Below are 12,679 nucleotides of genomic sequence, written 5' to 3' on the forward strand. Positions count from 1 at the left end.
CTCAAAACATTTTCCAGGGGAAATCCATTTGAATAATAAGATGAACACCAATTCTACATCGGAGCCACCTTTTGCATCTGCTTCCTGTAAACATTCTGGTAATAATGTTTCCTGCCAGGAGTACTTGAGCACCATGAACTTTAAATTAATATTGGAGAGTATTTGTGAGGCAGCTCAAGTATGTCAGTATTTAGATTGCAAATGCAATTCTAAATGTTCTACTCAACCTGTCAGAGAATAAAAGCAGTATTACATGGTGTGCTATAATTACATTATAACTCAATCCAATTAAACAGTATCTCTTGTAGATTGAATATTTGCCATTAAAATGTATATGAACAATTAAAAAGCTACTATTATAGCCCGGAATAACTTTCAATAACGAAAAATTACAGAAAAAATAAGCAGCTGTGGAAAACTTGAGATCAGAAAAAAAGAGCCTAAGATTGTTAAATAAGCTGTTAGCTGTGATTTATGAGCTTGGCACCGGTGATACTGCAACCTGCACATGGTTCTTCATTCAGAGTTCCAAGCTGCAAATGTTACAAGCTCTGCTCTTGGGAGTAGAAACCCAAAGTCTACCAACAAGTTAATCACATTAAGATGTTTGAGGTATTATGATAACAAGGTCCATCCTGTCACACTAATACAGCTAATAAATGAACCTCTTGGTTGTAGTAAATGACAAAAGGAAGAAATTCTGTGGTTTGAAATAAAGCACATGGAGGTGCACAGGAGAGTTTCCATGGAGTCAATAAGTTTGTGTCTAGTTCCAGACTGAATCTGGGGGAAAATGCTAAGCTTGAAAGGAATGAGATTTAGGAGATATGAGTTAAACCTAGAGGAAGTTTAAATGGGGATGAGGTAAAGAAAACAGTGAAGGGTTGTGCAGCTTCATGGCTGTTACTGCCTTGTTGGAGCCAAGCATGAGTATTAACGGGAGAGCTCACAGATCCGTAGTTATTTTAGTACATCCACCCTGAGAATACGAGGGAGACTCACAAACACCTTTTGTTTTAATGGGAAAAAAGATTACCCTTGGCTATTTACTGCCTACCTTTCCTCTTTTCTGGGAAACACAGTCATTTACCTCTTGCCTCCTGTGCAGGTGGATGTGTTCACCATCAAAGCCATTGACCTGGGTGAGCTGAAGAAGCTGCGGATTCGCCATGATAACTCTGGTGCTAGCCCAAGCTGGTTCCTGGAGAGGGTAGAGATTGTTGACCTCAAGGAGAGCACCACGTGAGCAGCTTGTCGCACCCTTTTCATGTGGTCAGAAAAGGGGGCACGGTCTCAGGAGACTTGCAGAACCGCGGGAAGGCAGAGGAGGTGCAGAAGGGCGTTGTCATAGCTCCTCACCAACTCACAGGGAGCAGTCATCCTTTGGAAGCCTTGTGATAACTGTGCTGTTATACTGAGCGTGGGGCCATTCTTGGGTACCTCTGTGTGGGGTTTTGCTGTCCCAGAATCTCCGCAGTTAGGAAACCAGCGGTGGTTGGAAGGAAACCTCAGCTTTTCTGTTTCTCCTGGGAGGGACTCTCTCTCCTGAAGAGGGTCTAAGCAAATTCCCATGATTTTCACAGACGGCTGGCTGAGCAAAGCCTAAGCTATTAGAAACCTAAAACACAGGCTTGCCTTTGAGCTGGAACATGCTTGAAGTCACATGTTTAAAAGTTGCACAATGCTCTGGTGGGTGGGACTGCTCATAAGGACCTCAAGATGGGTCTCTTCATAACATTATCTTCATAACTCTTCATAAACATAAAATGCCTGGGAGACCGGAGGTTCCCTCAAGTTATTCAACTTCTGGGAGTGAAAACTAAAAGGAATCAATCATATGGGGCTGACAGCTCAGAAACAACACTTTTCAGTAAGTGCTCACTAACCTATTTATGGATTTAGCTCCCACAAACAATACCAAAACTCAAAGACGAAAACAGATGTATTGTTCAGCTTTGACTAATCTTGTTTTCTTTAAGTAGCCTCTGATCTGTGTTTATTTTTGTTATTAAAGCCTGTGAAGTCCTGTGTAAGTGCTGGGTGCTGCTGTCATTCTTGTAGGTATTATTTTCCATGCCAGCGGTGGTTAGCAGTTGAGGAAGATGACGGTCAGATTGTCAGGGAGCTGGTCCCAGTGGATGAAGCATTTGTAAAGAAAGATTCGGAAAATGATGGCCAGTCTCTTGCAACGCTGGGCCTGGAGCAGAAAGGTTTATGTTAGCCTTGTATTCCTTCCAGTATGGGGTTGAAAAGGAACCAAGTTTTTAGAGTGCTAAGGGCATTAGTGGTTAGCGTTCACTGGGCTGTCAGTAACTCTGCCCCGACTGTGAAGTTTTCAGGAGTGAATGAAGTGTGAAGTGCATGTCAGCCAGGGAGGAGTGGACACTCCTCATTTTTAGGTGATTTAATTGTTTTGCCAGGTTAGACCCAAAGTAAGCAAGCTAAGAAGATGGATAACATGTTCAGTTATCATCTCTCAAGTGAAATGCACATTCACTGCTAATATCCAAGGCATAAATTCCAACCATTTCACATCATGGGCTGGAACGGTTAAACATTTCAACACGAAACCGAGCAGAGGGGAAACATGACCAGGGGAAGTGACGGGACCTAAATTTGTCTCACTTTCCATCTTGCTGCTTGTGTCCATTGTCCTCACAAAGAGCTTTGTCTCTTTTGCACATGATTTTGCGCAGTAACCACAGAGCAATGACACGCTCCCAGATCTGATGCTGAAAGGTGCTGAGTGCCCAGCACTTCTGCTGGCTTCACTGCCAGTGAAAGGCGTTAAACTCTTCCCCTAACTCCCCCTTCACATGCTTTTGAATGCATGAATAATTTCCACAAATTGTTTAACCCTTTGGTTCAAGAGGACCTGCTGGCTGAGCAACATCTTGGAAACATGTTTCTAACTATGGAAGAATGGTGTTGTTTTGGAAATCTTGAGTACCTTTTTGCAGCACAGTGAAGACTATATTAGACTTTTTCACATTTTCATGAGTTTACTGCACTTGCTGTATGATGGTGCAATAGAAACCTCCCTAATGATGCTATTGTGAAGGGCGTATTTGTGAATATGAACTGTATATGTCAAAGTGCACATACCTCCTGGTATGTGTTATGCACATATATTATTCGGTGCTAATAGAATAAAGCGGGGGATGTGTTTTTTTTAATGAGCTAGTATAGGCAGAGGCAGCTTTGAGGAGCCTTAGAGATTCCCAGGAAGCAAATGGGAAGGCTCGAACTCATTTCTTATCTATAGATATGTAGACAATGCACTGAATGACTGGAGCAGTAGAAGACTGCAACCAGATAGCCCAGCTCACCCCAGGAGCTACCACAGCATATGACAGGAATTAGAGATTACAACATGGCTGTAATTAGTCAAAATAAAATCCAAACGAAACACACATATGCAATCAAAAGTAGAGTTAATTCCTGCTCAGATTTCACACTCTTAAATTAAGATATTTTATCTGACAGCTAAATCAACAACATACACCGTGAAAGTGAAAACTGGGGACAAGAAGAATGCTGGGACAGATGCCAATGTCTTCATCACTCTCTATGGAAGTAGAGACGATACAGGTACGGCTTCATGTGATGGAAAAGGATAGCACCTCACTGCTGGATCCATGAAAAGACAGGTCATGGTTTCCTTTTGTTTCCTCAATACCCGTTCCTCACTCCTTTTTAGCACAGCTTCATATTCTCACTGTCTCCGCATACATTGTCATAGCTGGGAGCATACCCCCAGCTGCTGTAAATCACTGTCGAGCTTTGCGATGCTGATTTGCACCAGCCGCTGATCTAAAGGCTTTAATTTCAATTATAGAAACCGCACAGTTGACTGGGACTACATTACTGAGTAGTGAATGCAGTGAATGATTTGCTTTCCTCAGCAATGAATCAGCATGCTCCTGAAATCCAGCTCTCCTCTGCCTCTTCGAGTGGCCCAGAAGTATTTAATCAGCTGATGAACAAATCCTCTTGGAAGCAGCCGAGCTCTGTGTGCAGTGACTCGGATGCCTGTGAGAGTGACAGGGAACTGATGGGTAGGAGAAATTTCTTTAGCTGTGAACACAGTACAACAGCATTGTCCCTGTGGCACTGCCAGAGGATCACTCAAGAAAGGAATTATGTATATTTTGGGTGTTGATACAGATTTGGGTTCAGAGGGAGGGAGGGACAAAGCTCAGATCTTGAGATGAAAAGCCATATTTTACATTTTAGCCACTTCCCCTGTTCCAATGTTGACATTCCCAGAGGATTTGTTTCACATGCTGAACAATGTCCTTTTGCATCACCACAACAGGGATAGTCAGCCTAAAGGCCTCAAAGATTAACAAGAACAAGTTTGAGCGTGGGAAGGTAGATGAGTTTACAGTGGAGTCTGTGGACATTGGAGACCTGAAAAAAATCAAGATAGGCCATGACAATAAAGGTAAGATAATCTGCTTTGTAATGTAGTATTTCTAGTGCATTAGGCACATTGCTGTATAAAATAGCCTGCCTCCAAGACCTCAAACGTAATTTACCTTTTCATGACAGATCCTTGCTGTCACTTTGGCTGTTGCTGCTACTATCTCTGCTGCTAATACCATTCCCATGGCTGCGGCAATAAGAGCACAGTGGTGGCAACTCGCAGGTACCTTTGCAACCTCTCTCTTTGTAAGAGGCTCTTTAGTTTTGCAGCCACATATTTAGAGAGATTTCTCATGTATCACAAAATCTGGTAGGGTTTTTTTTGTTCCACCTGGGGACCTATAGGCTTGTCCCATTTCTTTTATCAATATTTTTGTTGTTTTCATCATCAAGTCCTAGCTGCTGCTTAGACAGACATGTCTCTACTTAAAACCAGGGAAGCAGTGGAAAGACACGTGGATTCCTTCCCTATGGGGCACCAAGGGACATGTTTGTTGGTAACTCCTCTGTCTTACTACAAAGGCAAATTAATCCAATCACGTGCACATCTTTAAGCTGACACATATAGAATTGTAAAACACTTTAGCTCAAACCTGGACAATCACTTGCAATGGTCTTTATGGTATCTATTCTATTTTTCCATCAGCAAAAGAGAGGAAGATTTATTTCTCGGAGGTCTGGTATGCAATGATTCATTTGCTGTTGTCTGTAAAGGCTTTGTGGGTTATTCACTGTTATCTCTCCAACCACAGGTAATTCAACTGGCTGGTTTCTGCAATGGGTGGAGATTGACGCCCCATCACTGGGACAGTGCCTCAAGTTCCCTTGTGGACGCTGGCTGGATAAATCAGAGGATGATGGAGCCATTGAGAGAATTATCTTCCCTGCAGAACTGCAGACAACAGAATATATCCCATGTGAGCAGAATGCCATTTCTCCAGGATACACCCATCATTATAGAAGATAAAATCTCACTAGCTCATGGAGTTTTATGGCTTGGCCTCTCCCTTGAATTGGCTTTGAAAAATTTATAAATACATCACATGCTAACTATTCCAGTTACTACAAGAAGGTTCCTTTTGGTGCTCTGGACTAACATTTCCTCTGTTTCCCAAATCAGAGAGTCATTAGAAGCTATGTGGCTGTGTATGACTGTCTTTTTGCTCCCTCTTGCCCTTTCATCTCCAAGTCCTCAGCCCCTTCCAAGCTGTCTTCCTTGTCTCCTTGTTTCCATTTGATCTTGTTCCATCCTAATATTGCTGTTTCTATTGTCAAAGCAGACACTTTGGTTTTGCTTCCAAGCCTTGGTTCTCCAAGTCCCTTTGGCATTGCACACCCCTCTTGCTGAAAGACCTTCTTCCAGAGTTTCTTCTTTTCTGATAGTGTTGTAGCAATGTGCCTCTTTTAGCATTCTCCAATTTTTCCTTACTCTTCACCTCAGTCCCCTCTAAATTAATGTTTGGGGTAAACCCAGTATCTTTTGGGAGATCTTTCTGAGCACTAACCTTATAATTTTCAAGTATGCTATGGCACCTCAAACCCTTCTATTCAGGTAACATCTTTTCCTGTCTTCACAACACTGAGAATCAGATAACATGGCTTTCTTGAAATATAAGACTGGAAACATTATTTTCCTTATTTTGTAGCCCTCTCTTTCCCTTTTCACATGTGCGTCCTTGACCCTGTGCAGGGAACTCACAGCCCTGGGACTTATTTGACTTGTCCCTCCCTGATCTGCCTCATTTCAACTTGTCGACAAATATTTCCTGACCCACCTTCAGGGGACTATCAAAATTACCTTTCCCCTTCATAGCTTGGATGACACAATTAGGGATGAGGTCTGGAACCTCAGAGTTGATTTAGACCCCATGCCCTGCCAGGTGCTTCCTAGGTCACTCTGGGCAAGTGATAAGTTTTTCACACCAAAAATATCTCACTGCATCCCTCACTGTATGTGTTGATGGTACCAAAAGCCTTACCTCCTGCAGTTCCTTATTTAGACATCAAAAGTTAGAGATGTCCAATCTTTCTTTTTCTGCCTCAATTTCCTTGTTCATAAGTAGTTGTGAGAATAACCACACAGAAGACTATCAGCTGCTTTGGCACCTTCTTTTTTACTGTCAAGACTGTGGTTCATGGTAAGAGTCTCTTTCACACTGGCTGGCCTTACCCTCCAATGTCCAGATCCTCATATCCTCCAGTCTGTAAGATAAAATCATCTTTCTTCTCTGAGGGCCTGCCAGTGTCATCTCTTTGTGCCTCCCCCATTATTCCTCCTGGAGCAGAGGAACGGATAATCTTTGCTCCCTTCATCACTTTTGTCAGTCAACAGGGAGACATAAGAGTCTTTATGTTCGAAAAAATAAATTTGTAGATAGATACAGTGAATACGTTCATAGGAGTGAATATAACCCAGAGACCTTGTATGTGCTCCTCATCAGGTTTTCCCATTTTATCCCAGTTGATCTATATTTTGATGCAGATGTGGACTATATAATTTATTGATGTCACTGTATATTACAATGATGTAAGAGTTTCTGGCAGTACATAGGTCATGTAAACCTGATTTTGTCAGCTGTCCACATTCAGCCTGAAAATAGTCAGGCCTCTCTGGCAAAAAGGTAGCACCAGACTCAGTGTCAGCTTAGGCTGTTTCACCATTTAAACCATTCCCACTGTGCTACTTACCGCATTCTGGTTTCCTAACTATTAACCTGGGGGGTTCAGTTTGCCAGAGGTAACAAAAATTATTTGATTTGTTTTATGATGACTCGTGCCAGAATTGTTTCACGCCAAACAAACAATGAAAACATGTCATCGGCGGTCCAATTAAAATCATGCCTGTGGGGATACAACTTTAAAAGCGCCATGTAAATGAAATGGGAGTCTGACAGCTGAAAGTTGTGCCGCTAGTGACCTTGTTACAGTGCTGCTTTGCTGATTCAGTTGTAAGCTGACGTTAATATTCAAGCAACAAGAGCAAGTGCCATGGATTTCAGCAGAGAAAATAATTTTAAATTTATAATGCATAGCATGTGATTTTTGGTCTCCAGGATTTTTTTTCCCCCCCTTACATATCGGAGAAACTATTCTTGTTTACCTGCAGCACAGCAGAGCAGATTTCATTGAGTTGGGCAGAAAGAATATTAAGTACCTCCAGGCTGACTCTCTGTAGAAGAAAACTTCATCTCTGTTCTCCTGAGAGATGTATTAGAGAGCCTGGATTTTTAATGAATGATTAGTCTGTGATACGCATAATCAGAGTCATTCCAAAAGCAACAGATATGGTGCCAGAAACCTTCTCTCTACCCTAACAGAGATGCAGAATCTGAAGGATAGCACAAAGTACTGTAGTGTAAATAGCAAAGATGCTTGAAGTTGATGCAGGGTAGGAGGATGCAGATGATGAGCAGCTGAGAAGATTGTGGTGAGGGATGGGAAACGGTGAAAGCTGGGTGGGGGGTGTATGGGAGAGGGATGGCCAGGAGCTGATCCTGGTGGTAGCGCTGGGTGTCAAAGGTTGTGCTTATTGGTAGCGATGTGGACTACAGGGATTGTGTCTGCTTGTGGCCGGGGAAGTCCCTGCAGTTTACCAGTGGTGCCCAAGTCTTACCTGACGTTTTTCATCTATAGATTTCAGAAAGGATTTGAAAGAGATAGGGATGGGATTCAGTCTACCAGATGGCACACCTGTATTTACATGTCCTCATGACAGTGGAGTGTCTGATTTCCCATTATCATCAACAGAAGTTTGGTCATTCACAGATGATGGATTTGGAGAATGATTCAGCTGACCCCAAGGAAGATGTCTGCATTTGCTTGTCTGACTCTTTCTCCAAACTCCACTGACTTTACTGATTATATCTGGAGATGTACACACGTATTTGATGTGCAGATATCTGAATGCAGGTCTCTTACCATGTGAGTTAAACACCATCTAAACTTGGAAACTGAGGTGCAAAGTGACTTGACTTAAGGATATCCAGCAAATCTGTAGCAGAGCCAGGAACAGAGCCCCAGACTTATTCCTGGATCAGTCTTTTCCCTGAGCAAGTCCAAGTCATGCTCCAGGAGGACTCAGGACTGAGAAGCTGTGAAGATAGAAAAGAACAAAAGGAGACATCAGATTTTGGGGTCATGGGGCATTCTAGAGAAACCAAGGGAACAAAATAAAGAAGTATTTAGGGGCTTCATCCTTACTGTTCTGCTTTCACCATTGATCTGGTAGTAATTTAACCTCTTTGCCTTGGTGTTAAGTAGAAGGTGGTACTAAGAGAAAACTAGATCAGAGTGGAGAGAAGAGGGTTTTATTTCTTTTCCTTATGATTGATTTTTGTTGCTCGGTAAGTAATGAAAATACTAGGAGATTTTTTTTATCAATAAGGCTATCAGCTTGAATATTTATATACTGCCTCCAGTTGGCTTAGTGTCATCCATCTGCCTAGTTGCTCAAAAATTTGTGAATTCATGTTTTGCTTTAAGACTTGAGCTGTTTAAGTAAATCCTGTTTCAATAACTTTAGATGGCAGGCATAAATATACTGAGTGCTTTCTGATCATGTGATTAACCCCAAAATCTCAGTAAATGAACATGCACGAAGGTTAATTGGCCTTATAGGGTTAAAGGAAATTCCTCTGGATTCTCATAGTACTGACCAGCTTGATAACTAAATGAGCACAAGTGTGTGAACCCTATCCTGTCCTCTTTAACTGTTGAGTTTTCTAATCTAGATTTTGTTTCATTAAAATGTTCTTAGGAACATTGTTATATTGCTTACTAACTTTTGTTGGTTCGTTTTCATTTTCTGCCATGTCCTGAATCAGTTGTTCCTTATGAGATCACAGTCTACACCAGCGACATCTTTGGAGCTGGCACGGATGCAGATGTCTTCATTGTTCTCTATGGAAGCGATGGGATCTGCACTCAACAGAAATCCTTGTGCCTCAACAAGAGAGAGCAAAGGATGTATTTTGAAAGGAACTCAGTGAATCAGTTCATTGTGGAGGTAAGATCAAAGATGCTCACTCGCATCTGAGGTTGCCCTAAGGGGAGCTTGCACCTGGGTCGGGGCAACCCCCGGTGTCAGCCCAGGCTGGGGACGAAGGGATGGAGAGCAGCCCTGCCGAGATGGACTTGGGGGTCCTGGGGGATGAAAAGCTGGACACGAGCCGGCAATGTGCGCTCCCAGCCCAGAAGCCAACTGTGTCCTGGGCTGCCCCCAAAGCTGCCTGGCCAGCAGGGCGAGGGGGGGGATTCTGCCCCTCTGCCCCGCTCTGGGGAGACCCCCCTGCAGGGTTGTGTCCAGCTCTGGAGCCCTCGGCACAGGAGAGACATGGACCTGCTGGAGCGGGGCCAGAGGAGGCCCCAGCAACGCTCCGAGGGCTGGAACCCCTCTGCTGGGAGGACAGGCTGGGAGAGCTGGGGGGTTCAGCCAGCTCCGGGGAGACCTTCCTGCAGCTGCCAGGACTGAGAGGGGCTGAGGAGAAAGATGGGGACAGACTTTTTGGCAGGGCCTGTTGCCATAGGACGAGGGGTGATGGTTTTAAACTAAGAGAGGGCAGATTCAGTCTAGATCTAAGGAAGAAATGTTTCACAGTGAGGGTGGTGAACCCCTGTCCCAGGTTGCCACAAGAGGTGGTCGATGCCCCATCACTGGAAACATCCCAGGTCAGGCTGGATGAGGCTCTGAGCAACCTGCTCTGGTTGCAGATGTCCCTGCTCACTGCAGGGGGTTGGACTAGATGGCCTTGAAAGGTCCCTTCCAACCCAAAGATTCCACAATTCTACGATTAAGAAGATAAAATGAAGTGAGAACTTCTCCTGTTTTAGGGAAAGCTATTCAGCTCTTTTAATCGAAGAATGTGGGTTCAAAACTCTGTTCTGCAACAGGCTTACTGTGTACTGGGTCAAATCTTTTCTCACTGAGTTCCAGTTAGTAGCAACTCAAAGGTATCAACATGCAGTGTCCCTGTGGCCTTATGCCGTGTTAAACCTTTATTGCCTAGTGCAATTTTATCATGGAGCTGAGATGTACCAAAACACAGACACGGAGACTTGCCCTTCCAGGTGAAGTTGAAAGCCACTTTGGAAGGTCTTTACATCTTTCATTTCTTAGACTATACTTCATAAAAAGAGGCTATCGGTCTCCATGCATGCCAGATCTAATGCGTACCTCTCCTTGTCACTCTTATTTGCTCACATATTTGCTTTCTCTTGCAGTTTGCAATACTTTGACAGGTAACAGGAAATAAATGCTTGCAGTATTGCTGAAACTAGTTGCCTTGTGTTTAAGGTCCATATGCATCCTTTCATGTTCCTGTTTCAGCCAATTATGCTGAAGTATCTGGTCCATGGTGCTCACTACCTGTGTAGCACTTCATTTGGGGTATGGTCTGTTCATTTTTTCTAACCCTGTGGAAACCTAAGCATCATGCTCTGTTTCTCTGTGTCCTCGGACAGAGATTGTTACTTTGCTGCAGGCACCATGATTTTTTTAATACCTGAGGCTAACTTTTTGAAAGATCTTATAAAATATTTCCCGAAGTGTTTGCACAACTGTATGCAAATACTAAACCAGTGCACATAAATGCGTTACCTCATTTACATCTACAGTATTCAGCAATTCCTACTCATAATGCATTGTTACTGCTGAGAAGTTGTGAGAGGCAAAAATACAAGCACTCCTGCTCTGGGCTGTCCTTTTGGTACTGCTTCATGTCCTCACCTTCCCTCCCTGGATGTAGAGGATGGCACAAACATCTCTGTGTTTTGAGTTTTGTTTGTCTGAGTAACATAATTGAAGGCAAATCTTAAACCAAACTTTTTAACAAGTTAAAATGTTTCCAGCCCACATTGTTGTTACCTAGCATGAATCATAAAATAAGCCCCCAGTGTGATTCCTTAAAAACAAAGAATAAGACTTATTTCAGTGGAGTTTCCACACAGTTTTTCATAACAGAGGTTGCATTAATCCATAGGTATAAATCTTAAACCGAGCGTTATTGTTATTTCTTTATTCCAGAAGATTTATTTTGGATTTGGTAGAATCTGAAACATCAGTACTTTTCTCAGATGAAGTGAGGGAAAATGCAGTTTGTTCTCCAGATTTATAACATCATATTAACCTGTCCCCAAACCTCATTCTCTCTTCACCAGTTGCTCTTGCTGCAGGAGATGGGGATGAAGCAAAATATATTCTTCCTTCACTTATTTGTGTAGAGCCATAATCTGGAGTTCAACAGACCTTAAAAACAATTTGGGGACCTCAGGAAACACAAACTGAGAATTGCCCATTTGGTTTAGTGTTTTTAACTGCCCCTACCATTTCGTATTTTGCAAAAGAGGCAAAAAAAGATTAGAGGCTGGTCTCAGCTATGCTCCCAAGTGATGATTTGTTGGAGATGCATGCAGCAGAGTGAAGACCTCTTCTTCTTTAACATGAATCTTTAGTGGTCAAGCATCACTTTATTGTTATGTATTGATTAAAAACCTCATTAAAAGTTGACTATTTGGACAGGACAAAAAAGGAAGAAAATAATTTTCCTCCAGTGTATACTTTTGTGCATGCGTGACATTTAGGAAGGAGTTTGGATCATTTAATTATTTTACAATTGATGCTTATGCTGTCTAAAGTCAGGGCAGGGCTGGTGAAGTCAAATCCAATTCGTTCGGAGTGTGAACTCCTTGAGTTATGCAGTCAGTCTTATTGAGTTGAGGAGTCTCCTAGAATTACTGATGTCTTTTCTTCAGTATGGGCCAGTTCTGTCATCTGGGAAGAGAAGAAGGGAGTAGTCTCCAGGGGTGCAAACTGAGATGTTCAGTTTTCTCATGTTTCCAAGAAAAAAATACTCCAAGTCCCTGTGGACAGAAAGACGGCTAGGTGTGCTTCTCCTACATGTAAAGGAGGTTTACAGCCAGCCTTGTTTTTTTAAAGGCCATCTATACAAAAGTTTGCACTGAAATAACCAAAAGCTATTACTTAGGAGCAAATATAATTTTTCCTATTCAAGCCTTTGGAAGTGAAGTGACTTAAAGGCTTGAAAGTCTTTTAAGACTAGTAACAAATTAGTTGAGTAACAAATTACTCGAGTAATAAGGTGAGGCATAAAAACAGTAGCCACTTCATTAGGTAGTGATCCTGTTGACTTGCTCAGACTGGTACTGGGATTCTGTGGCAGAACAGGAGAGAGATAATATAAAATGCTAGGCTGTTAATATTGTACTTTGACCTCAAAGCTATTCTTCCAGTGTT

The 12,679-nt window shown here is 42.6% G+C and overlaps 1 protein-coding gene across 1 annotated transcript in view; it reads left to right on the forward strand.

Annotated features, from left to right (window-relative positions):
• The window catches only part of LOC309415119 (lipoxygenase homology domain-containing protein 1-like), a gene marked incomplete at both ends in the record, with an annotated part of 135,085 nt that overhangs the window by 62,426 nt on the left and 59,980 nt on the right, over positions 1–12,679 (forward strand). The window contains 6 exons of the mRNA XM_082012567.1: positions 1,109–1,242; positions 2,062–2,210; positions 3,487–3,591; positions 4,319–4,447; positions 5,181–5,345; positions 9,252–9,433. Coding sequence (XP_081868693.1) covers positions 1,109–1,242; positions 2,062–2,210; positions 3,487–3,591; positions 4,319–4,447; positions 5,181–5,345; positions 9,252–9,433 — 864 coding nt within the window. The remainder of the gene's footprint in view (positions 1–1,108; positions 1,243–2,061; positions 2,211–3,486; positions 3,592–4,318; positions 4,448–5,180; positions 5,346–9,251; positions 9,434–12,679) is intronic.

This window comes from Phaethon aethereus, assembly GCF_964289735.1.
Source record: "Phaethon aethereus genome assembly, chromosome: W".
NCBI lineage: Eukaryota > Metazoa > Chordata > Aves > Phaethontiformes > Phaethontidae > Phaethon > Phaethon aethereus.